Source organism: Nanorana parkeri, unplaced genomic scaffold (assembly GCF_000935625.1).
Source record: "Nanorana parkeri isolate BGI_ZX_2015 unplaced genomic scaffold, ASM93562v1 scaffold61, whole genome shotgun sequence".
Classification (NCBI taxonomy): Eukaryota; Metazoa; Chordata; class Amphibia; order Anura; family Dicroglossidae; genus Nanorana; species Nanorana parkeri.
Genome location: NW_017306329.1, coordinates 2,493,172 through 2,516,979, shown reverse-complemented (window position 1 = coordinate 2,516,979; position 23,808 = coordinate 2,493,172). Strand labels below are relative to the sequence as shown.

The 23,808-nt window shown below is 41.1% G+C and overlaps 1 protein-coding gene across 6 annotated transcripts in view; it reads right to left on the bottom strand.

Annotated features, from left to right (window-relative positions):
- The window catches only part of TCF4 (transcription factor 4), a 375,506-nt gene that overhangs the window by 279,258 nt on the left and 72,440 nt on the right, over positions 1-23,808 (bottom strand). For 4 of the 6 annotated variants that reach the window (XM_018576263.1, XM_018576264.1, XM_018576265.1 and 1 more), the window contains exons 4-5: positions 8,176-8,237; positions 1,177-1,236 (exon numbers count right to left, since the gene is read on the bottom strand). In XM_018576263.1, coding sequence (XP_018431765.1) covers positions 1,177-1,236; positions 8,176-8,237 — 122 coding nt within the window. The remainder of the gene's footprint in view (positions 1-1,176; positions 1,237-8,175; positions 8,238-23,808) is intronic. The other 2 variants (XM_018576267.1, XM_018576268.1) reach the window with 1 other exon arrangement.

Sequence of the window (23,808 nt, the reverse complement as noted above, 5' to 3'; positions counted from 1 at the left end):
TTTGTGTGTGTGGGGGATTTTATTATTATATTTGTGTGGGGGGGTGGGGGGAGAGGTGTAACATTGTTGAGCAGTGTATTATTGTGCTTTAAGCTGGCCATACACCTTACAACCATCGCACGACTTTCGTTGTGCGATGGTTGTAAGGTCGTTAAAATCTCGTACGATCTGCCCATCTTGGACAGGCATCTTGGACAGTGCTGAGCGGGCAGTGTGCGCTTGCGCACACCGGCCCGTGTGGCATTCATCTTCCGACGATGCCACCAATCCGCCAAAAATCGTACGATTTTCGGCAGCTTTTCCAGCGTGCTTGGAAGACAAAAGTCGTACGACCTTACAGTAGAAGCGGTCACACGCTGCCCATACACCTGGCGATTATCATACGATCGCGGGATCACCCGCGATTATCGTACGATAATCGGCAGGTGTATGGGCACCTTTAGTGTGTATATTAGGCCCCATTCACACCTACAGTATATTTCAGGTGTGATTAGAGATTCCTGTGTCAGTAACTTGCGTTTTCCTGCAGCAGGAATCTCTAATCTGCCGTTTACAAGATAAGAATGATCATAATATTATTTAAGAGGGTGTGTTTAGGGGCGGAGTTAAGGCCGGGGCAGGGTAAGGGTTAGGTGGGGCAACTGGTGGCTAGTGACTCTTAAGGCCTGGCTAGTAGCTCAGGACTTGAAATTTTGAGCCCTGATCTATCCTGTATACAGATCTTGTACCTCCCCCAACCTGTGACATGACAGTGAAAGGAGAAGCAGCAGACTGATGACCTCATCTGTCCGTCATCCTACCCTCCCCTTTTATCAGCATGTATCTTCAAGTACAGCTGACTGTCTCCTTGTGCCGCTTCTCCCTCTCATAGTCTCAGCTCTGCAGCACAGGAAACAGCAAGAGGCTGATAGCAAGACAGGTTTGAGTACTTACACTGCTTGCATTAAAAGAGAACCCGCCTGGAGTTCAGCTTCAACCGATCAAACTATGACCAAGATTTTGGAAACATTGCTTTAAACTGATAAAGGGTAAATCTAATTACAGATGAATTCAGTATTGCTTGCAGCTTTTTTTTGTGCTCCTCTGCAGCATTTTCCAAGTGACAGCTCCACATGAAACATGCAATAATCAACAGATAAGACAAAGCAAAGATAAAAAAAAAGCGGGTTAACATACATGCAGCCACCTCCGGGGTGGATGGCTATGCACACTCGCCTGCACGCTGCATGACAGCTTCTGAAGGGCAGAAGGAAGAAGCAAGTGTCATTAGTTAGCACTCACAATACTTTTCTAATGCAATATTAAACAACGCCAATTCACCATCCAGCTGATCTACCGCTTGAGGAAGTGCACTGAGCCCCTGGTCACCATTCCCACCAACGGAAGTTGGAAGAGAGCCACGCGTCTTTTATAACCATATTGTAATACGGCGGGCAGTGGGGAGGACTGCATTATTTACACACAGAACCCTGCGGACCTCGCAAAATGTCAGCTTGTAAGATTTGCTGAAAGATGGTGTAAATAACGTGGCTTAGCTGCATCCCCTGTTGTGCCATAATGTTTAACTGCCTAATTCTGCGAGTTTCTCTTTTAAGAACATCCTTGGGATCAGACACATTTGTTCTTAGGAGTGAGGAGGAAAAGGTGGGGATAAGATGGAACTTTGAGCCATGTTATAGTGAGGCTGGACAGAGGAGACGAGGGAAAGGTTACGGACAAGGACGCAGGCATGCAAACGCTGGGACAGTTGCATGCAATACAAATGTAGGTGAAGTGACTCCATGGCTATACAGAAATGGGGGGGGGCTGCTAATATACTGTGCAATACCGAACATTGAGAAGTAATGGGGCAAGTAGATCATTGCCTGGAGTTCAACGTCAATACTATCTGAGTCAGGGCCCATTCACACCGGACCCTTTGCATGGCAATACGTTTTTCGATGGATGCTAACAGAAGGGCACCAAAAAATTAATGGGTGTGAATGGGGCTAGTTCACACCACTCTGTTACGTTGCGATGCACTAACAAAAAGGAGAATAAGTACTACTTTTTTCAGCGCAACGTAATACAATGGATCTGGTGTGAACTAGCCCCATTTTTTCATTTTTCAGTGCCCTTCCATTAGCCTCCACTGAAAAAGGATTGCAACACAATGGATCGGAAAGAAGTTGAAAGGTACAATTACAAGTCAACGTTCCCTCCTTTGACTTGCAATTTCCATCTGATTTTGGTGTGAACAAACCCTCAAAGCCCTAGAACAATCACGTGGCCAGGGATGTCAGAACTTCTGACCTGCGTACTCACTCCCAAAGTAATAAAGCCATGGACATCCAGGCGCTCAGCATTTTCAAGAGGAGGTCAGCAATGGTATCCCATAAATCTCTCTTACATCTCCTTTAATAAGAATCCTCCCAAATTTCCCTAAACGCAGTGGAAAAAAAGCTGGATCCCACTTGGCAAACTTTAGACAGTCTGACATCATAAAATGTGCAACACAAAAGAAGGTCAAAAATATACAGAGGATTTTGCTGTAACAGGATAACTTTCATACTAGGTGGGACACCCTGTTCTTATCTGATGTCCAGTTTATGCAACTGGAACTAATAAAAAAAAAGCACATAAAATCACAATGTGTCATTAAAAAAACAAAAAGTTCTATGTGTAATTAGGCAAGATGTTTTTGTACAGTAGTTTAAGTTAAAAAAAGAGCCCAGGATTCTATTTTTTTTATAGGACATTATATATTTTATTTTAATTCTAAACTGTTTAATATTATTATTATCACATATATAAAATCTTCATTTTACACAAATTCCTCTGTATCTTCTGTAATTCATACAGAGTGCACCCATGACACTGTTTTTTTGTTTGTTTGTTTGTTTTTTTAAATTCTTTATTTATGAACAAAGAGGTGGGTAACAGAGGCTGTACATATAGTATATGGGCCACATGGCCACAAATCCAGACATGTCAAAAGGCAACCTGACAGCTGATGCATGACACTGTTTTTACTGAGCATCCTAGGTTCTCCACACAGAAAGCAACAGTAGAAGCTTTTTCTATTCAGAATGCCTCTTTGTAACTGACAGTGCATTGTATTATAGAGAAGGAGATTAAGAAAGACAGATAAGGGGTAGCCGACACTACTGATTGGTTTTGCAATGTGCATGTTCCTGAGCTGTCATTCTTGCTTCATTATTTAGCGGAAACCTGTTCCTAAAGAACTATAAAGGCTGCCATTACAATTTCCTTATGAATATGTTAGCTGCTTGGTAGTCATACTGATCTAGTGGCTCCAATGCTTTTTCAGCCACTGATCTGGAGCAAAAGTCCATAAGTGAAGCTTTACCTCCTGATACTTGTCCCAGGTCAGAGACTTCAGAACTGCTGAACCCAAAGAATTAGCATGGCCAATATTTTCAGGAGAAAAGATTACCTATTTCTCCCACCTCAAGTTTTTTTAAATTTCATTGTGTTGCTTGTTGATGTGATGATGTTGTTGTTGTATTACGATATGGCAGCCCATTCATTTAGAATGGACCACCAATGCATGGCAAGGAAAGAAAGACATGTCCCCGCAGTATGTTTTTAAAGCACTTCCTTGTTGTGTGCTGCAGTGGTTGGGGAGGGGAGAGGGGTTTCCACCTACTACATTTGGGCATCAGGGTGCCATTTTAACAAACCAACAGCACACAGGTGTAAAGAAAAAAGGCTTATGCACATGTATGGTGCTATCCGAAGCTACCTTTTGCCTTCAAATACATGCGCAAAACCCATCAAAAAGTCATGGTTGACCTGCTTTGCCTGCAATGCGTGCGTATCTGAATAGACTAGGCAGGCTGGTAAAATGCACCATCAGAACTGTCCACCACATTGTGCCATTGAAGTAAAATGGAATTTGCTGACTTGTGTTTTATGTGCGATTCAAACGCACATCAGAATCAGGAAAACAATGTCCATCTACATGAACCCTAAATTACTTCTGACTTCAGCAGTCGCCTATGATAACCACCCTGAATCTGCGAAAACAAGTCAGTAAATGGCATTTTTTTAATGAGGACAGGTTCTCTTTAACCCGAAAATGCCTGACCAGGTACAAAGGTCCCCCAGCTACCCATTAGCACCCACAGTGCGGTCAGACACAACTGCTCTTTTTTGCACTAGTACCAAATGCATGTTAAGGCCCAGATAATAATCTCATCTGCTGAGCTCTATAAAAAGCCCCAATCGTCCACACGGCAGGTACCTGTCATCCCAGTACAGCTTCCCGCACTGCTAAACACAGAGCTGCGACAGCAACATCTCACCCTGTCTGTCACATGCCCGTCCTAGGCTTGCATATGGGACTGCACCTTCATAAGATACATTATGAATGCCAGGCTTTGCATGACTGCAAGCCATGAATACTACAAGACACAGATGTCACATCAATGTGCTGTTGAGGCTTTTTCTAAAGCGTGGTTTCTAGTGAAAACGAGTGGGCAGGTATCAGATGCTATCACAAGATCAAAGGAAGTCATAACAGAACCCAGACTTATGCTTTGACTCAAAACAACCATATGTCCTGTGAGGCTTCAGAAAAGACAGAAACCGTACAGTCATTTCACGCTGACCCCTGAGGTTTTGGCTTTGCGAGCACGCTGCTTTCTCATAAGATCTCATCTTTGCTAAGCTTGTGCTTGATTCCAGAGCTGTAAAAACCAAACCCAAATTCCATACTAGATTTTATGAACCACTGCGGGTTCACCAGTACATTGCAATGGCTCTGACTGCTGTACGTAAGTTGACTTTCAGGTTTGGATACTTGGTTGTTTCTGGAGTTACATATTTTTTTGTCACCAATAGACTTTAACTGAGTTTAAATACATATTTGGAAGTGAAAGAAGCCTGTGATATTCCTGAGCATATTTATGACCTGACCATTACTTCTGAGCATCTCATGATGTCTCCAGGGCCTGCTTCTCCGCTAAACAGACGTCCTCTAATCATACAAGTGCTCATGTTTAGGACAATAGAGAAGAAGATGGGTGCTGCTGCACAACCCCCCCCCCCCTCTCCCCCCATGGACACTGGATCATCACTCAACCCAGCCAAAAATCCTGCAGACTTGGGAAGGTGGATAGGTAGTGCTGGTCTTCTAAGTTTATCCTATTGGCATTGGTAGCCAATAGAATTATAATTGTGTTAGTACACGTTGTCTGGTTATTGGGCTGGCAGCTTATACATCCCAGAGGATTCCCATCATTTCCTTGGTTTGTAGTGCAAAGCAGCAGATTTCAGACTAAAGCTCTACAACATACATTAATAGTCCAGATACAACATTTTTTCCAGTATAGGGTCAGATAGAAGATCAAAGAGAAGAATCCAACATATTTCGGGGGTCAAAAAATTGCCCTCCATCAGTGTTTGAAATGGGAAACGGTATTCATGGACTATAACTGAGATTGTTTAATGGTAATTTTACAATAGTGATAACAGGTGCAGGTCTCAGCAGCAGCTGGTTTGGCCGCCTTACTAGCTGCTGATGAGAAGTCTCCCCCTCCTACTAGATTGTAAGCTCTTACGAGCAGGGCCCTCCTACCTCCTGTACTGAAATTGTCTTGTTAATTGTATTGTTTCCCTCAGTTTTGTAAAGTGCTGTACAAACTGCTGGCGCTATATAATCCTGTATAATAATAATCATTTTAATAATAATAATAATTTCAAGACCTGATGAAGGAGGCATTTTTTAAACCCTCAAAACATGTTGGTTTCCACTTTTAGATTGACCCTTTAATGAAATAAAATTGTATCTGGCGTTTCAATCATAAAAAAGCCAAGGGAGACTGTCAACTAATATTTAAAAAATGCATATCAAGTATAAGGCACCTGTCTAGATATTTGAACATGTCCTTACATTATTCAATACATTTATGAAAACGCAAAAGGCAAACAAAAGCCCTTTCACCCAATATCAATAAAAGATGCCTTGTTATAAAAGATAAACCACAGCGCTGCATGAACACAACATCCACCAGGATCTATGGAGCTAAATGTTATATTAATATTAGGAACATCCTTCTCATTATATTACAGCATTAAAAGAGAACTATGAGGTGAGTGATCTACACTCATCCTCATAGAGAAGAACGTGTGATATTGAAACTGTCACAGGTCGGCCCTATTGATCGGGAAGTGAACGAACACATACCGTCGCTCGCTCACTTCCCGATCATCTCCCTGTAGAGAGCGGTCAGTCATCACTCCCCACAGTGATTCCCGCCTCCCCTCTCCGATCCTCTAGTGCTGACTGGTGGAATGGACAGGGGAGGGGGCGAGCGCAGATGGCTCTGCCTCTAGATAGGCAGAGCCCGCTGTCCGCTGGATGGATCTCGACAGTATTGTCGGGATCCTTCCTGGCTGCAGCGGTATCAGTATATAGCAGGCAATAGCCCGCTATATACTGAGCTTTGGGTCACGGGAGGAGGTTAGTATATGTCCTCCTGTGACCCTAAAGAGAACTATGGGATAAAAAGGTTACCCCATAGTTCTCTTTAAGTGTTGATTCTTCTATGATATAATGATGGAAACAATGTTTTTATTTATTTATATAATACTTTTCTCTGTAAGTGCTGATGGTTAGTGTGAAGATGCAGCTCTGTGGTTGATCTTTTATCATAGGATGCTCTCTTTTTCCCTTTATTGGGATTGGGTAAAGGGGGTTGGATTGTCTTTTGGGATTTGCAATGATTATTCAACAAAGTGTTCATACGTTACAGTTGTTTTATACTCGATTTCATTTTCTTCTAATATTAACTAGGACTAATTAGGAGAGCTCATGTGATTTACTCTAATAACATAAAGCCGGAGCCTCAACAGACATTGACACTGTCATCTGATGCCAATGGAGACCCTAACCCCTAACACTCAACCTAACCAATAAACCTAAACATTAAAACCCCTACGGAACTCCTAAAACACATTAGACTAAATTCATGGTGCTAACAGAGCAGAATAAGGATCTGTATTTAAAAAAGAAACGTTTTTTGGGGGGTTTTTTAGCGGAGTCCGATGAGGTCTGACAATTACAGTAACATGGCTAAAAATAAAGATCCTCATCCTTAGGTTAAAGCTTTGTGAGCTTCTTTTATTGCATCCCAGGATGTCAAGCAACTTAACTATTCCCTTTGCCTTTGTTACCCTGTGTTTTGAGAGCTGTTATCAAAGGCTGAGGTCAGTGTCAGCATTTATTTGTTTATATTCAGCTTGTCTGCAGTCTATACCATACGGCATTGTGTGCTACAAGTCTATATCTGTGCAATATTCCAATATGTAGCTAACTGTATATAACAACACTGTATTCAGCATATGGTGTAGATGAGAATTCTATAAAAAAACAATATGAACTATTTTTAGTGAAGTACTGATTTTTGTAGCCTTAAAGCGGACCTTTACCCATATATTTACAATAAGAACAAACACACCTTTAGGAATGTTTAGTGATGACAATCTACAAACACATACTTCTAGATGATTGCTTTGTATTCTTTGCATGCTTAATTTCTCTTTTCTTCCCTAGTCTTCTCACAATGGCCATGTTTACTAAGGGCAGATTAGTTGATCTCATTTTACTTCCTGGATTTCTGGCACATGTGACTAGACATGTGACCATGTCAGGGAGAAAATTGCCTTTCCCTGAGATCTCGTGAGATTACAGATGACATTTCCCAGCAATGCTCTGCTGGTGCTTTGGCAAACTGAAATCATTTTGCCCATTCAAAGCAGGAAGTGAATGTTCTGCAAGTGTAAGTATTTCATAATCACAGCATTTTACACCTGACAGGTCTATGTTATTGTTATTCATCATACATAGAGGGATGCATTGGTAGAATTTGATTTTTGAGTGTAAAAGTCCACTTTAAGGGGTTAGTCTAATACATGGACACAACAAATATACAGCATTAAGGAATTTTTAAGCAGGGGCCAGAAACACTAAGGGGTGTATTTATACACAATATGCAAAGCTGTTTGTTCTCAGAAACTCCATGAACACTCATTCTGTACGTATATTCAGCAACATGAATAGTCAGTAACATGAATAAAATATCATTCCACATTTAATATTTTCCATAAGCCCCTGTGGCATGGATGGTGATCTGACAGGTATATAAAAATGCCTACAGAATGTATACTTACTCGGGATGGACTCGGGTGTGCACTGCTCCCCCAGGACCCTGAGTTACTTCTGTCTTCTACATCTAAAGAGGCAAAAAAAAAAGAACAGAAAAGCTCTTTAGACTTTATCTGAATGATGTTTATGTCAATATGCATTTTAAATTAAAGCTTCAAACTAATCTGCTGTTGGGTTTAATTAAGACTCCCAAATAGCGCAGCTATATTGATACTAGACATCTGACCCGTCTGCTTAACTGAACTCATTGAAATTCACAGCTCACATCGACGGAGCCCTCAAGAACCTGGAAAGTTCAGCAACACGCTGCTTTAAATCCTCCAAGTCATAAAAAAAAATATGTTCTTGAAGTTATGGCAAAAGTTAGGTAGATGCATGCAGCTTTCGTTATTGTCGCCGTTTCAAGGACACAGGGAACTTTATAGCACAAAAACTTTACTGACGTTGTCTATCTGCATGGGCATCCTGGTGATCTACAGTTTAAGAGGAGTACATCTCCTGGTTTAGTAGATGGTATATGTAGTTCTTTAATATATGGTGGGGTACAGGTTGCCCAGGGCACATTAAAAGTAATCAGAATGTGCAGTCTGTGCCGCTACAAAGAGGCTTTAAGCACCAAAAGGGTTTAAGTGAAGGAGTTGGTATTACCCTAGAGAGAGTTGGGCATTGTAGACCAGGCTCTAATTAGTGAACCTAACAATTGTGGTATCATGTGAGCAGATCTGTATCTAAAGCCAGGGAACATCAGTGACATGTTGGGTAGCAACAAGGAGAAAAGTAAGGAGCTGAACCACACAGCACTTTGAGAAGAAATAAATCTAGATGAGAACAAATTGTCCAAAATTTATTGATTCTAAACGGTGACCAATTAGTATTCTCAAATCCCCAATGATCAATTGGTCAACGGTGACCAATTTGTTTTTCAGCTTAATAGCCCTTTGTCAATGGTCATTACTTCTTATCTGTAAAGTGATCCTAACAATGAAAACACTGACAGGTGAAAATAGAGACACAAAATCACCAGTCTGCTGCCCCTTCATCCTCCAAAAACAAACTGGTGGCAGGGAGGTGGCTGAGCTGCAGTACTTAAGGTGACACTAAACTCAGGAGTTAAACCATAACAATACATTCAAGTACCCTAACTATTAACAAAAATGTATCTTATTTGTGTATCACTCGGCTGTAGATCCTCAAATCATCTCTGAATTGGTGCTGACATTGTCCAACTTCTGGAGGGTGGCTACTTTTATTCCCCATGGTCCCTGTGTAAGTAGAGATGTCCAGATACCAGTTCAGATACCAGTGCCGATACTTGGCATTTTCATGAGTACTACCAGGGTTGCAGAAGTTGCAGCTGTGACTGGGCTCTGGCGCTCCACCACTGTCCTGAAATCATTAGTCTGTATTGTTTTAGAAATATTGTCACATGACAATAAACAAAAATAAATCAGTACTTGTATCTGTAAGTACTTGGGCAAGTATCAGTACTTGTACTTGTAAAACTGGTATCGGTGCATCCCTAATATATATTTATAAAAACAAAATCATACATTAAAACAGAGATGTACAAATCCCAGGAGCTCCGTGTGCTCCTTACAAATGACAGCTGCCTCCTAACTTTTGAGTTTTTCTCTAGTCTAGTCTTGGAGCCCGAAAAGTATCTGTACTTCTACCGAGTACGGTACTTGGTACCGGTGCATCCCTACTATAAAGTAGTCACCGCTCCAAGCTCACTCCCGTGATGGACTACAATCTCAATACAAATTAGAAAATTAAATGTGAGATTGTAGTCCATTTCACAACTTCTCATTATGAGTAGGGCTGCAACAACTAATCGACATAATCGATTATAATCGATTATTGAAAAAGTTGTCAACTATTTCAATCATCGATTAATCGGCTTCCGATTGGTTGCCCCTGTTCACGGCTCCACACACGCTGCGCGCCACACCTCCTCCCCACCTCAGACCCGCCCGCATCCATGCTCCACACGCCACACCTCCTCCCTGCCTCACGCTCACTGCCCGCCCAAATCCACGGTCGGCACAGGGACGCAGGGAGAAGAAGTAAGGAGGAGCAGGTGTGGGCGGATGACAGCCGCCGATAGACAGGCCCCATCTCAGAAACAGGTTGCTGGAAGACTGCTCAGGTAAGCCTGCACTTTCCCCACATGGTGCTCTATAATCTATGGCTGGGATAGTGGGATTTGTATTCCTCTATAGTTGATGGTACATTGTGCTGTATATTATACAGACCAATGTACCATCAGCTATAGAGGACTACAAATCCCAGCAATACATTATACACTGTATGTATAATGTATTGCTGGGATTTGTTGTATTCCTATATAGCTGGTGGTATTCTGCATTGCGCTGTATAGAGGACTACAAAACCCAACAATAGTACATTATACAGCGCAATGCAGAATACCACCAGCTATAATGTACTATTGCTGGGATTTGTTGTATTCTTCTATAGCTGGCGGTATTCTGCATTGCGCTGTATAATGTACTATTGCTGGGTTTTGTAGTCCTCATTAGCCGGTGCCATTCTGCATTCATTGCTATATAATTTTACACTTTTCATTTCACTATATTGCACACCACACTTTCTTTTTTACTTCCACCGCTCCAAGCTTGCTCCTGTGATGGACTGCAATCTCAATACAAACTAGTAGTCCCATCACCGGAGCCATTTTTAAAAATGTATTTTATTTTCTATCCGATTAACCGATTAATCGAACTTAATAATCGGCTAACTAATCGATTTTGAAAATAATCGTTAGCTGCAGCTCTAATTATGAGAGCACATGCACAAACTTTACATTTTATCACAGGTTTTTATTTTGTATTCACTCTACACACAATCTGCTTCCTGTGTGTGTAGGTGACAGGGACACTTTGGTTTAACCAGTGCTTCGCCGTACAGAGGAAAAGCCTTCGGCGAGAGTGCACTGTAATAAATATATTAATAAGCCGACAAGACATCCTGCTGCCATCTCTATTCCGAGGCTCTAATTGAACAGTTTGCAAAGCCTGCGAGTCTACTGAGCATAATTGCGGGGATTGAAAGCGCAGACAGAAAAATATCAGAGTGTCAACAAAATCAAACATAATATAATTACTTCAAACCGACTGGAGCAATTATGTCTTGAGAAGGCGAAAAAGGTCTGCGAGGCGAGCTCGCGCTTCATTACATTACAGGAGGGGGAGGCTTGAATGACCTCAGTGCTAATCACATGCCAATACACTTAGCGGGTTAACACCCTTTTCAGCCAGCTTGATCCCAAGTGGCCCTGACACCTCCTAAACTATTATTTCATGTCAACCTACAGCCAGGATAAAGGCTTGTATGAAACCTCTCCAAAGCATTTCATACATTCACTAGGCTTTTACCAGCAATTCTGAAAGTATTTTCTTTTCCCCATTATAGAGCTTGAGTTCCTTGGGCTCGTGCCAGGTTTAGTTTAAATTTAAAATATGTATACACGTTGACAAGTGCTATTACTTTGCTGTTGTTTGCCGTTTGAGAAATTCACACCATTCACTATATAAAGGGTATTTAAAAAAAAAAAAAAGTTTTGATTGCATTATCAATAACAAGTCTAGAATGCATTCCTATTACAATGCTGATGCTATACCTGGAACACTCCTTTAAGGACTGCCCAAAGTTCACTCAGTGTTTGTCCAGTTTTAGCTTTTTCAGCTCTTTATAAAACTGATAAAAAGGTTTTGGCTAGAGATACACTTTAACCTGAGTTTTCTGTGACCCACCAGAGCCAGAATCCTGAAAGCATCTCACAGGGTCACAAGGAGTGTGTTTCCTGCCACTTCTACTGTTTTATCTCTTTCTGCTTTCTGTGCTTTTTACATTTTGCTCTCTCTACTTACAGTTTCAATGAGCAAATACAAACTTTCAAAGCAGGTTACATCTGACAGCTGACAAAGAAAGGTTTTTTTTTTCAGGCTTCGGGCTTCCATTATGTGAGAAGCAGCAATGGTTTGGAACATCATGAAAGACCTGGGGGCTGGCTCTGCAGAATAAGAACCACACTGGATCTCACTGGAAGAGGTGAGACCGTGGATTGGAATTCTGCTAGAATGGATAAGACTTGGGTGATCAGGACTTTCCAAAGAACAAGGATGGTCCAAAGTGAGAGCAGGTGACACAGGATTCCCAGGGCCCAGGATTGAAGAGCCAGCTGGTAATCACCAGGAACCCCCTCATGGGGGTGTGTAGCTACATGGTAAACCCAGGTTGCGATCCCTGAGTTCATTATACTCAAGCCCCATAGACCGCAATTCAGGAAGACACCAGGAAGTAGGCCTAGAGCAGACAGGTAAACTAACGATAACAGTGGAACTGAATAGGTCACCAGGTAAGAGTCCAGAGATCAGGGCTGGCTGCAGACACAGATAGTCAGGATACGAGCCAGAGGTCAGGGCAGACATGGATAGCCAGGAACAAGCCAAAGGTTAGCACAGACAGCAAACACAGATAATCAGGAACAAGCCAGAGATCAGGGCAGGCAACATACACCAATAACCAGGAACCACACCAAGATCAGGGCAGGCAGCAGATATGGAAAACCAGAAGCAAGCCAGCAATTAGGGCAGGCAGCAGACACAGATAAATAGGAAACAAAGCCAAATCTCAGAGCAGGCAGCAGACATGGATAACCAGGAAACAAAGCAAGTGGTAAATACACAGGAATCGATGAATAAGGATGCAGCATAGCAATAAGACTCACCAGGGACACCGCAGCTAGCTACTATAAGCATTACCCGGGCAGCGATTCAAAAGCTGCACTGAGTTTAAATAAGCTGGACAGAGAGCGAAAGCCACTCTGATTAAATGCGTCAATGATAATGCTGAGAGGATGCAAAGACTGAGCCTCTCTGGTTGGCTGTGACAGGGCATCTCAGTCATGAGGCAAAAACCACACTGCCTGTATGTGAACACGACACTCTGAGTAAAACAGTGAAGAGCGTTCGACCACTGTTCACTGAATCATTAAAGGTAAGTAGTGCTGACACAGCAGTTCCAAGATCACTGACAAACGTAAGCTGGATTGGTGAACTAAAGCAATGTCTAGATGAATAACAGAAGTACTGATTAGGTGCGCTATTATCCCTGTATGCATCTCAAAGCTTAATTTTTCAATTTGACTGAAGTATATCTTTAAGAATATCATAATGGACTTAATTCCACTTGTAAAATATCCTAAATAAAGCAGCTTAAAAAAAATGCCTTGCAACTCTTTTTTCTACATGCTATTCAGTAAGGTTGCTTCTCACACCGGCCTCCAGCAAAGCATGAGGGGTTGGGACAAAGCAATGACTTCCTAACAGAAGTCAGAAATTGCATACTAGAGTTTCCATTTCTTTCAGGGCCCCCCATGTTCAAGCATTTCTAGTGACTCTAACTTCCCTTGATACTATAGCCCTGCCTGACTGCCAACACTGAAGCTGGAGGCAAGACCAGAACTGGGTCTGCAGAACATGCAACTACCAATGATCCATAAAAATATCTTTAGCTTGTTGTTTGCAAATAGAGTTGAGTGCTTTCACTATTCATTAGAGGGAAGGTTATCTTGGCAGGAAAGGAGATTAGGAAAAAAACAAGACAGGGTGAAAAATTAAGACAGGCCTTTGCTACATGTGGTGTGTTACTGACTACACAGAACGTGGCGGCTTATGAACCGGACGCAGATCTCACAGTTTACTTCTGTGTCTTATGTTCAGTGAAGCAATGTGAATGCACAGGCTGGTCCTTCTGGAAGAAAAAACAATTTGAACCCAATAACAGAAGAAGAATTTAAAGTCGAAGTCTAAACCACATAAATCACTAAATATAACCAATGAACACAAACAACAGCAAAAACAACAGTTAAAAGTAGGTGAGTTCCCACCATCAAGCACGGGGCCCAAGTTAATGCCTTAGGGCCAGTGTACACGGGTATTGGTTCACCTCAGGACTGCTTTTCTCCTTCTGCAGGTCAAGGAGAATACAAAAGGGACCCGAAGCAGTAAAGAACAGAATTCAAGTAAAAAGGAGGTCAGAAGTACCCCTGAAGCATCTCAAACTGATCTCAATTACAAGCTCAATGCACCCTAAATCACACTGTATTTGCCCATCTGCACAAGCATCCAAAGTTCTATTTTTGAAAGATACTGGAGAGCTAAACCATGACAGTTTCTTATATCTCTCAGGGATTAATGGATGAGATGTCTATGCTGAGTTCCTGGGTCTGCATAGCTGCTGTGCCCATTATGAGAGGCTTCCGCTTTCCCTGTTGAATTTATTTTTCTATTTTAATATAATAGAGAATATAACAGGAGGAGCTACAACATACAAAGGTGGGCAGGAACACCAAAAATTCGAGGTAGAGAGGAACACAGTGTGGAATAAGACCGACTCATTAGACGATCAGCCCTATGGCCGGGACACACAGACCTTATTCCTACTGTTGTCGGAGAACAATCAATTCCTCCAGCCAATGCTTAAAGATATTATCTATCTCTGCCGCTCATTCTCCACTAGAGGTCGGGTCTATTTGTTTTTCCATATTACGACAGTAAACGTGCAAAGCTCACTCTATTAGCCTGTGCAGCATCAGTGAGTAGCCTTAATTAACAGTGACAGATAAAGCCATCTCATGTCCATAATGAAATTAAAGAAGGTTGACATAGCACAGGGAACAGATACATGCATTACAGTCTAATTGGAGGCTTCTCTTTCTTATCCCTGTACAGAGCTGAATGCACGTCTCGGAAACAAACACAAAATAGGACGGCGGTGAATTGTTCAAATTCTGTATCTGGAGCATAACTGGGAAGGAACAGACATTGAATGTAACATTGAATGTGTGCAAAAGTAATTAGTCTTTAGGGATCGCCTAAAGGCAGTCAGAGTGGGAGATAGACGGACAGGTTGAGGTAAAGATATATACATATCCAATGCTTATAATCTGATGTACAAGCTTTTTTTTAAACAAATTTACAAATAAAATTTTTATAAACGACAAAGGATTCCCAGACCACTATGGGATACCTATAGAGCCACATTAGAAGATGTCCAGTATGGAATTAGTCACTGCTCTGACTTATTCACATGCATGTGTAAGTTGCAGCTTGAGCTACTGTAAAAAAAAAAGCTGTCTTTTTACAATAGAAGTGCGGAGACAGGGGGAAAAAAAACCATGAGAAAAGATGCTAAGAGTGTCACCTGCTGACTGGATAAGAGAACACAATATATCCATTTACCAAACTTTTGGGAGAATGTGCCTCACATTTTTGGGATGTAGGTTTCAGCAAAAGAAAGGAAAAAAGGGGGGAAAGGTGATATGGTCCATCCTTTCTGGGATCATAATCATTGGGGTACCATGTTGGTACCATGTCGCTAAAACAATTCAGACTTCCTTTTTGTGCTGATTAGCTATTTTGTTTTGTCCTTTTCATGTTCACCTTTCTTTTGCTAGGTATAAATTGAGAAAAGTGGCTCCTCCTTTTTTGGCTGGCTTTGGTGCACATATACACTGGAGGTCTTGAGCTGACTTTGAATGTGTCTGGCAGGTTTTTGTACCTTCATAGGGAATAAGGCCACCTCCAGGGTGTTCTTGCTCTCAGTTTATTCATTGCTAAATATGTTGCATGTTGGGAGCTCATTTAGACTAGAGTTAGGGACCACAGAATAGCCTTTGAATAGCAGTATGTCATCCTGTACATTTGCAAATGCAGGAAATGAAAACGTCTGTTTTAAGCACATGTCATTGAAGCCATTGAGAATTTGGTAAGTGTAAGTGTATAGTTGGTAAGTGTGCTGGGGAATTTTTGTACTTCACAGCCCAAATGCATCTTTCTTTGCTAGTTAAAATGATCTGTGGTTGCCATTTTTACCTTACATTCACTGTATAAAAGAACCTGCATTTATAAAGCAAGACAGTGGACACGATCTCACTGTAATATCCGATTTTGCACTGAACCTACCAAGGATGCCGTGAAAAAAAGAAAACGACATCTATACTTTAAGTATTACCTTGGGAATTGTTTTATTAAACTGTAGAGTTTAAATCAGGAACAGCTCATGAACAGCTTTAAACTGGCAGAAATCTACTACTCACTTGATAAACAGTTTATTATGAGCGGCTCAAGGGATTATATACAAAGAATTATTTTTTTTCCCCTCAAAGCTAAGCCAGCTGCTAGATACATGCACTGAGACTTCAATTGATTCTGAGAAAGCCACAAACAAGTAGAAATTGTGTTTGAATCAAATGTACACCTAGTTTTATGTCTAGATTTCTCCAATAAACAGTTTTAGGCTGGGTCGAGATGGTTTCATTTCTTTCTGTCTCTTAGAGAATAAAACAGATAGCTATACTTAGCCGTATTTACCCTCCTTTGTCCTAGAAGGATAAGAAGTAACGCTAGTTAAATACTGTACATAACCACCTACTATAGGACACTTGGCTTAAAGGAACCTTATCACATAATCAAACTCTTTTAGCCATACTTGTAAAGAAAAGATTAAGGGTGTTATTCACAAAGCTGCCAAAGGAAGCCGAGTGGATAGCTCAGCTGCAGTGAAGTGAGCCGAACAATGTTCGGCTATTCACTCCGGCTCGGTACGGCTGATTTCAGCGGAAATCAACCGTACATCAACTGCACATTGGTCAGCCGAACATGCTCTGTATGCACTGCCCAATTGTTTCCTATTGGCCAGGACCTGCTAGAGTCTTCTAGCAGGTCCTGGCCAATAAATAACAACTGGGCGGAGCCTGCTGTGACATCATGGCCGGCTCTGCCCAGTTGTTATTGTTTAATGGCAGATCAGCATCCGCAGGTCATTTGGGGACGCTGATCTTTCAATACAACTGGGCTATAGTACTGGCGGCCAAAGAGAGCCGAAGGTTCAGCCAAAGCTACAGCAGGATCCTTCGGCTTCATCGTGAATAGAATTTGAAGTCAAAAACGGTTTATTAACTCGACTGCTATCATATCATATAGCTATATAATGTGATAGCAATCGAGTCAATAAACTGTTTTTGACTTGAAATTCTATTGGAGTGCGAGTGACTTTATACATACACTTATCTTGGATTGCAGAGGCATCTGCAGTCACTTTGGCACCCACCCGACTCTAAAGGTATTATTCGGTCAGGAGTGCAATGGGTACACTGGATTGTGGTCTTCTCATGCACAGATCCTGTGAATCGATCTGCCAATGAATAATGCAAGTGTGTGGGCACAGCCATTTTGAATTCAAAGCTAAACAGAACCCTGCTGGGAGAAGAACCCCATAATTCGGTTACGTAGGATATGGAGGTGGGGGCTGAGGAATGTGTTCATGCTTAATGTTACACCCTAAATATGGGCCCACAAGGTAAACTTTAAGGAAGGCCTGCACTGTTAAATCAGTATCCAAAAGATGGGAAGCCCAGGACAACTGGTTAGTCGCTAGCATTACATAAACACATGCATGTGGTTAAAAAAAGGATTCACATTCCTAAAAATGTTTGATGTTTTATTGATCTATTGTCAAAAAACATTGAATTTCAGTGGATTTATTTATTTGTTTACTGATCATCAAATATACAAATAAACTCATTAACAAAACAGTCTCTTCAATGTCAATGTGAAAGCAGAACTCTGCAAAAAGATTTATATTGATTACCAAATACATATATATGCATGGCATAGTATATCAGTATAATACACAGAACAATACTCTATGTTGTATAAAAATAAGCCAAACAGGTATGAAAAGAGGAAAAAAAAACTGCGTATTTCATCCGGCAGCATGTACCTGTGATATTAATATTACAAAATATCATCTTTGAATTCAAAAAGCAGAATCATATCAAAGATGAATGGGATGAAAACACTGGAAGGGGATCTAATGGGTATAAAGGGCCTCCTCTGCTAAACTAGAAGTCTTCAGAGATTAGCTTTATGATTTAAGTCTACTTCAAAATGATTTCAGCCTTATTAAAATTACATTAAACGTAACCCTGATGCATTTCCATTTAAAGGTTAGCATGACGCAGCTTAGCAAGGAACTTAATTTACTTTATTCTGCGGAGCTGGAACAGCACAATTACAAAATTGGAACAACTTCTCTTATTTGACTTAACAGCAGAACAATAAAAAAAAATAAGACACTTCGCAGTCATAATATAAAACTACAAAGTAAAAACATTTCTCAAGAGAACCTTACAGTTTGAAACAATGAACACAAAAGCCTGTGTACTCTGAAGTCATTGAATGCCAAACAAATTATCTGATTGAAAAGAGATGTCGGAGAAAATTAAAAAGGAGACGCAAACAAACCCCCAAAAAATAGTGTTTTCTTATTTTTTTCTTTTTTTATCATTAAAGAAACCATAGTGATGTTTAAACAACATTTACAATTAGGTGTATGAAAAATAACTAAAGAATAAAAGTAAAAAGAACTTTGCAACGCAATAATTGCATCTACACTGGAGTGTGGCTTCATCTTCCCCTCAGCGTGCTATAACCGAGTATTTCCAAACCAGGAAAAATCTCTGTTCCCAAAAAACAATCTGGATTTTTTGTCTTGTGCATTCAAGCCAGAGGGCCAGCATACCACAAGGGTGACCAGCATTCTCAGATCAGAAATGAAGGCTTCATGTTTCTCTTATGGCAGGTTTCCTTTAAAGTGTATCTTTAGTCAAAACATATAGATAGGGAAGAGTCAGAACCTCTGCTGGGTGTTTATTGGTGGAAGATAAAAAAGAGAAGATAGCTGCTGAAGAAAGCTTTGGATTAAAGGAGTCAAAATATTTTATAGTTGATTCAACCCTCTGTTAACCACTAAGACCCTAACAAAATCAACAACTTAATCCATGATCAAAGGGGAACTTCGTAGCACCCAAAGCACATTGGCTTGTCATCTTTGAGACTTATGTGATGAAATAAAGACACTCAAAGTTATATGTCTTTGGTGCGGCTCCATTGAGGCGCTTTCATGTTTGAGAGCAGCCTATCCAGAGTTGACATGCTGCACAGTATTGATTTACCATCATATTGAAGAACGTAGGCCCCATTTACACCAGGTCTGTTGGGCTGTGATCCATTTTCAATGGATGCTAATGCAAAGGCACTAAAAAATGAATGGGTGTGAATGGGACCAGTTCACATCGCTGCTATCCATTCCTTTCCATTGCAAGCCAATAAAAAAAAAAGATAGTGTTCTACTTTTTATCAACGCAATGCAACCTAAAGTAAACAAAAACGGAAGTAATGACAATGCAGTGCAAAGGAACGGAAGTTAAATACAAAAATATTTGTCCACTGAAGACATGTTAATTAAAAAAAAGGTTGGCAACCGAAGTCAACGGAGGTTGAAACTACAAGTCAACAAACCCTCTGTTGACTTGTGCTTTCCTTCCGATTTTGGGCCCTTCATCAATTTTGGATGCAGAGCCATCCACCTACATCTGACAAGGTTTTTATGGAGATCTACCCTTTCTGTTTGTACTTGTGACCATTGTTGGTGGCAAATAAATGGGTGGAAAATCCAAAATTTTACAGCCATCAAGGGAGGTGAGGGGAAATCTTCCAGTGGGGATATCTGTTCTGGAGACAGGTAAAAGTAGATTTTCTTTCACCTCCTGTTGTATGCCTGTGACATGAAGTGAAGGTAAATCTCTACAATGGAGATGTACTTTACCCAGTCAGGCAATATCAATGTAAAAGCTAATCCACTCTGCCTCTAGAGACTCCTCTACAAATCTTTAACCTTTAAGACAATGCAAAAAATATGAAAAAAATGTAAATGAGTGAAAGTAACAATTACAAGTTAGAGTATATTAAGGTAAACACTGCAATATTGAATTAAGACATGAATTCACTAAACATACAACATACTTTCCATTTAACGCTGACAAATGTGGTGGAGAATTTAGGTTGTCCACTCTGCCTAAAGAGACAGCAGACACTTCGAGTCCCTCAAGCCTAACCTCTTTTGTCTACACCTTATGTCTACTATTTACAATCTATTTAATTGTTATATGGACCATTAGTGTCCAATAAGCTTAGATGTACCTTTTAAAAAAAAAAAACATTAATAAAAATACTAAAGCATAAAACTGGTGGTATTGTTCCATTTTGTCCATGGAGCACAGCGTTTCCTATTCAATTCATAGATTTTGTCTGGAATATAGAACATTTTGGATCCTTCAGTGTGCATGGGCAATCCAGGAGCTACTGTGTGCAGGATAAATCAGCAAACGGCATCTTCTGCTTTTACCCTAATGATGGTGCAAAATTATTTTAAAAATTCATAAGGCTAGGTTCAGATATCGGCGATTGTGCACAATTTCCTACAGCGAATGCTGCACGGCGCTGTTGATTTTAAAGGGGTTATATCCGTGCAGCATGTACCTCTTTTTGTGACATGCACCGCACAGTTTTTTGAACTGCAATCGTGTGCGGTTGCACGGGCGGTATCGCGACGGGAAACTGCGTTATCTGCCTGATGTGACTGGGATGCCATTACAAAATAATGGTATTGCCAACGCGATTGGCAATGGTGGTTGACTATGTGACTGCGCAGCTATCTGCACAGTTTCATGCATGAATGCCGCGTGGTCACGGACCACCCTAGTGTGAACCTAGTCTAAATGTTCTGCCTAAAGACCCAACAGACTTCACAAATTGCTTTAGTCTCAGTTCTGTTGTTTAATCCCTACTTCATACCTCCTACTATGCATATGTCCTACTTTATACCTCCTGGTTTATACAATGTATTTATTTCTGATATGGACTGTTCATGTCAAAAGGTCTTGGCTGTAGCTCTTCAATAGGTCCAGGAGCTACATTATACAGGCTAAACCAGCCAAAAGTATATTTCTGCTTTTATCCCACTAATAGTGAACGATTCTCAGAAATAAGAGCACGTTCTTCTACAGGTTTCCCGCTTGGTCTCTCTGCCAACTTCTGCTGTCTAAGGTAGAAAGTTATGGGCCTCTAACCAACCATATTTAACCAGTGAGGATGTGAAGATGTCTTCACTTACATATATATGTAAAAGGTTTATTGGTCTGTGCACACAGTTAGAGGTGCTTTGGAAGAGTGTTTGTTCTTCGGAGGAGCAGGCAGAGCTTCGGAAAAGGGCAGGGAGGATTTTAAAAGAGACAGATATGACCTGCAGGGAACACATTTTACAATTGCAGTATAAACGAAGAAACTGTTTGCAGATTAAAAACTCTTTAAAAAATAAATAAATAAAGAAGCATCTTCTCCGGGGAAGGAAAAAAGTGATTGCAGATGAAAACAGCTGGAAACAGGAAGCCTTTGAGCTTTCATCCTACCTTTGATAATAGCGTATCACGTATCATAAAAAGAGAGAGAAATTGATGTCAGTAGAATCTTATTTCAGAGAGAAGAAAGACATTGTCAGGATTTTAAGGCCAGGCGCAGAGGGGATGAGCGAGTCACACAAATAAAGTAATAGGTTCATTCTGGAAATTACTGCTACAGGTCGCAATTTAAACTGATGTTTTCACTGGGAGGCAAAATACTAACGGTGTAAAATAATGCAAATTTCTCTATGGAGATGTAAGTCTTGCAGCAGAACACCAGCCACACAACAACATGCGCAGCTAAGCTGTTTCACAGGCGGATGCACCCTTTCGGTTTTGGAACAGTGAAAAGATTGGAGTAAAAATCCTGAAATCTTTCCAACATTGGCAAGATGGTGATAACACTTTGGTTCAAAAGAGCAGCAAAGTGGGGGTATCCCTTCTTCCCAAAGAGGAAGTCTGCAGACTTAGGGAATTTATAGGTCCAGCTTTGTGACAGAACTTAGCCTCTGACGTGGGTTGGCATTGGAAGTTGAAGCCCGTAAGTAACAAAAATAACTTCTGTTGGCCTCAGAGAGTGAAGAAGTCTTCCTAGTTTGAGACTTACAGGGCTATTCACTAAAGGGTGAAGAATTTGGGGAAGGCAGATGACGTGAACAATCTAGGACAACATAGCTGAACTGGAAAGTGAGCTGAATTGGAGAATTTTTCCAAATCAGCTATTTTGTTCTAGATTGTTCACTTCTCCTGCCTTCTCCAAACTCTCCACGTTTTAGTGAATAGCCCTGATAGTCTTTGTCTGCTGGGGTCCCTTGGGGACTAGTAACAGCACAAGTAGAAACCACAGGCTGTTCTAATTGTTAAGATGGCATGCACAGCATGAAAAAATGAAATTACATTCAACCCATTGGCACTTATCCAGAACCAAAATTATTAATAGCTGGACTCAGTCCACTTAAAACCCACATTTTAGTGTTTAGAAACTGCTAAAATGTAGCGCGTCTGTGCTTGAGATTTGTGAAGGGGAAAAATAGAAATCCCATCTACTTCCTTGAGCCACATAAGAGAATGTTCATATTTCTGTATAATCCTGGGGTTGGGGGTACACAAAGCAGGAGTCTTACCTGCAATGCACTGACAGTGGCTATAATGCTCTACTGACTTTAATAAATACATTTAATAAATGCACATTTTTTTACTGATTGATGTTGGTGCATTTTGTTCAGTTTTTACCCCAGGTGGACTATGCCTTTAAGCTCCTCTTACTTGTTGTATCTCCGGGACAGGAAGTAAAGAACATTTTCTACTTGATCTAGGGCTGCAACAACTAATCGACATAATCGATTATAATCGATTATTGAAAAAGTTGTCAACTTTTTCAATAATCGATTAATCGGCTTCCGATCAGTTGGCCCTGTTCACGGCTCCACACACGCTGCGCGCCGCACCTCCTCCCCAACTCACGCTCACTGCTGCCAGACCCGCCCCGCCCGCATCCACGCTCTACACACCGCACCTCCTTCCCGCCTCACACTCACTGCCCGCAGGAGCAGGTGTGGGGGGATGACAGCTGCATTCGGCTAACTAATCGATTTTGAAAATAATCGTTAGCTGCAGCTCTAACTTGATCCAAAAATACATTATAGGAAGTTATGGGTTTTTTAATTATAATTTATTCCACCTGAAAATGTATTATATTTCTCAGAGGCTCTATTGGTCAGACTTCTGTTTTTGAGTTTCCCAGGCCTGCACAACTGCTGTGGTCATTATGAGGGTTTTCCAATTTTCCCATTGGAATTTTTAAAATCCATATTATGTAGAATGCAACAGGAGGCGCTGGTATACACAAAGGTGGGTGGAAACCATCAAAATTTCCACATGGACAGGAACAGAGCCAGGAAATTATGGCAGGGGGATCTCGCTATTGGGATAGGAAAGAAGTCAGGGGCTGCCTCAGCTCACTACTTTCACCTATAAAACGTTAATATCAGACTTTGGAATGGATTAACCCTTTAATTCCATTAGGTGTGCAGCAGTGAAGAACACAGCACAAAGGCAAGCTCTACAGCATTTGTACAAGAAACCGAGATGCCATGTACAGAGCTGCTGTGTTCAGAGTCCCGCAGAAAATAAGGATTAGGCCTCTCTAGACCACATTTCAGCAGCCCAGACACAATGCCCAGTGGGACGCAGGTGTAAATCTCAAACAGCTGTGAATGTCTTGAAGGGATCTGTGAGACAAAGAAACCATTCTGCCCTGCCATGGCTGGCAGAGGACGGGAGCGAGGAAATTCCTGCACGGGTCCCGCGG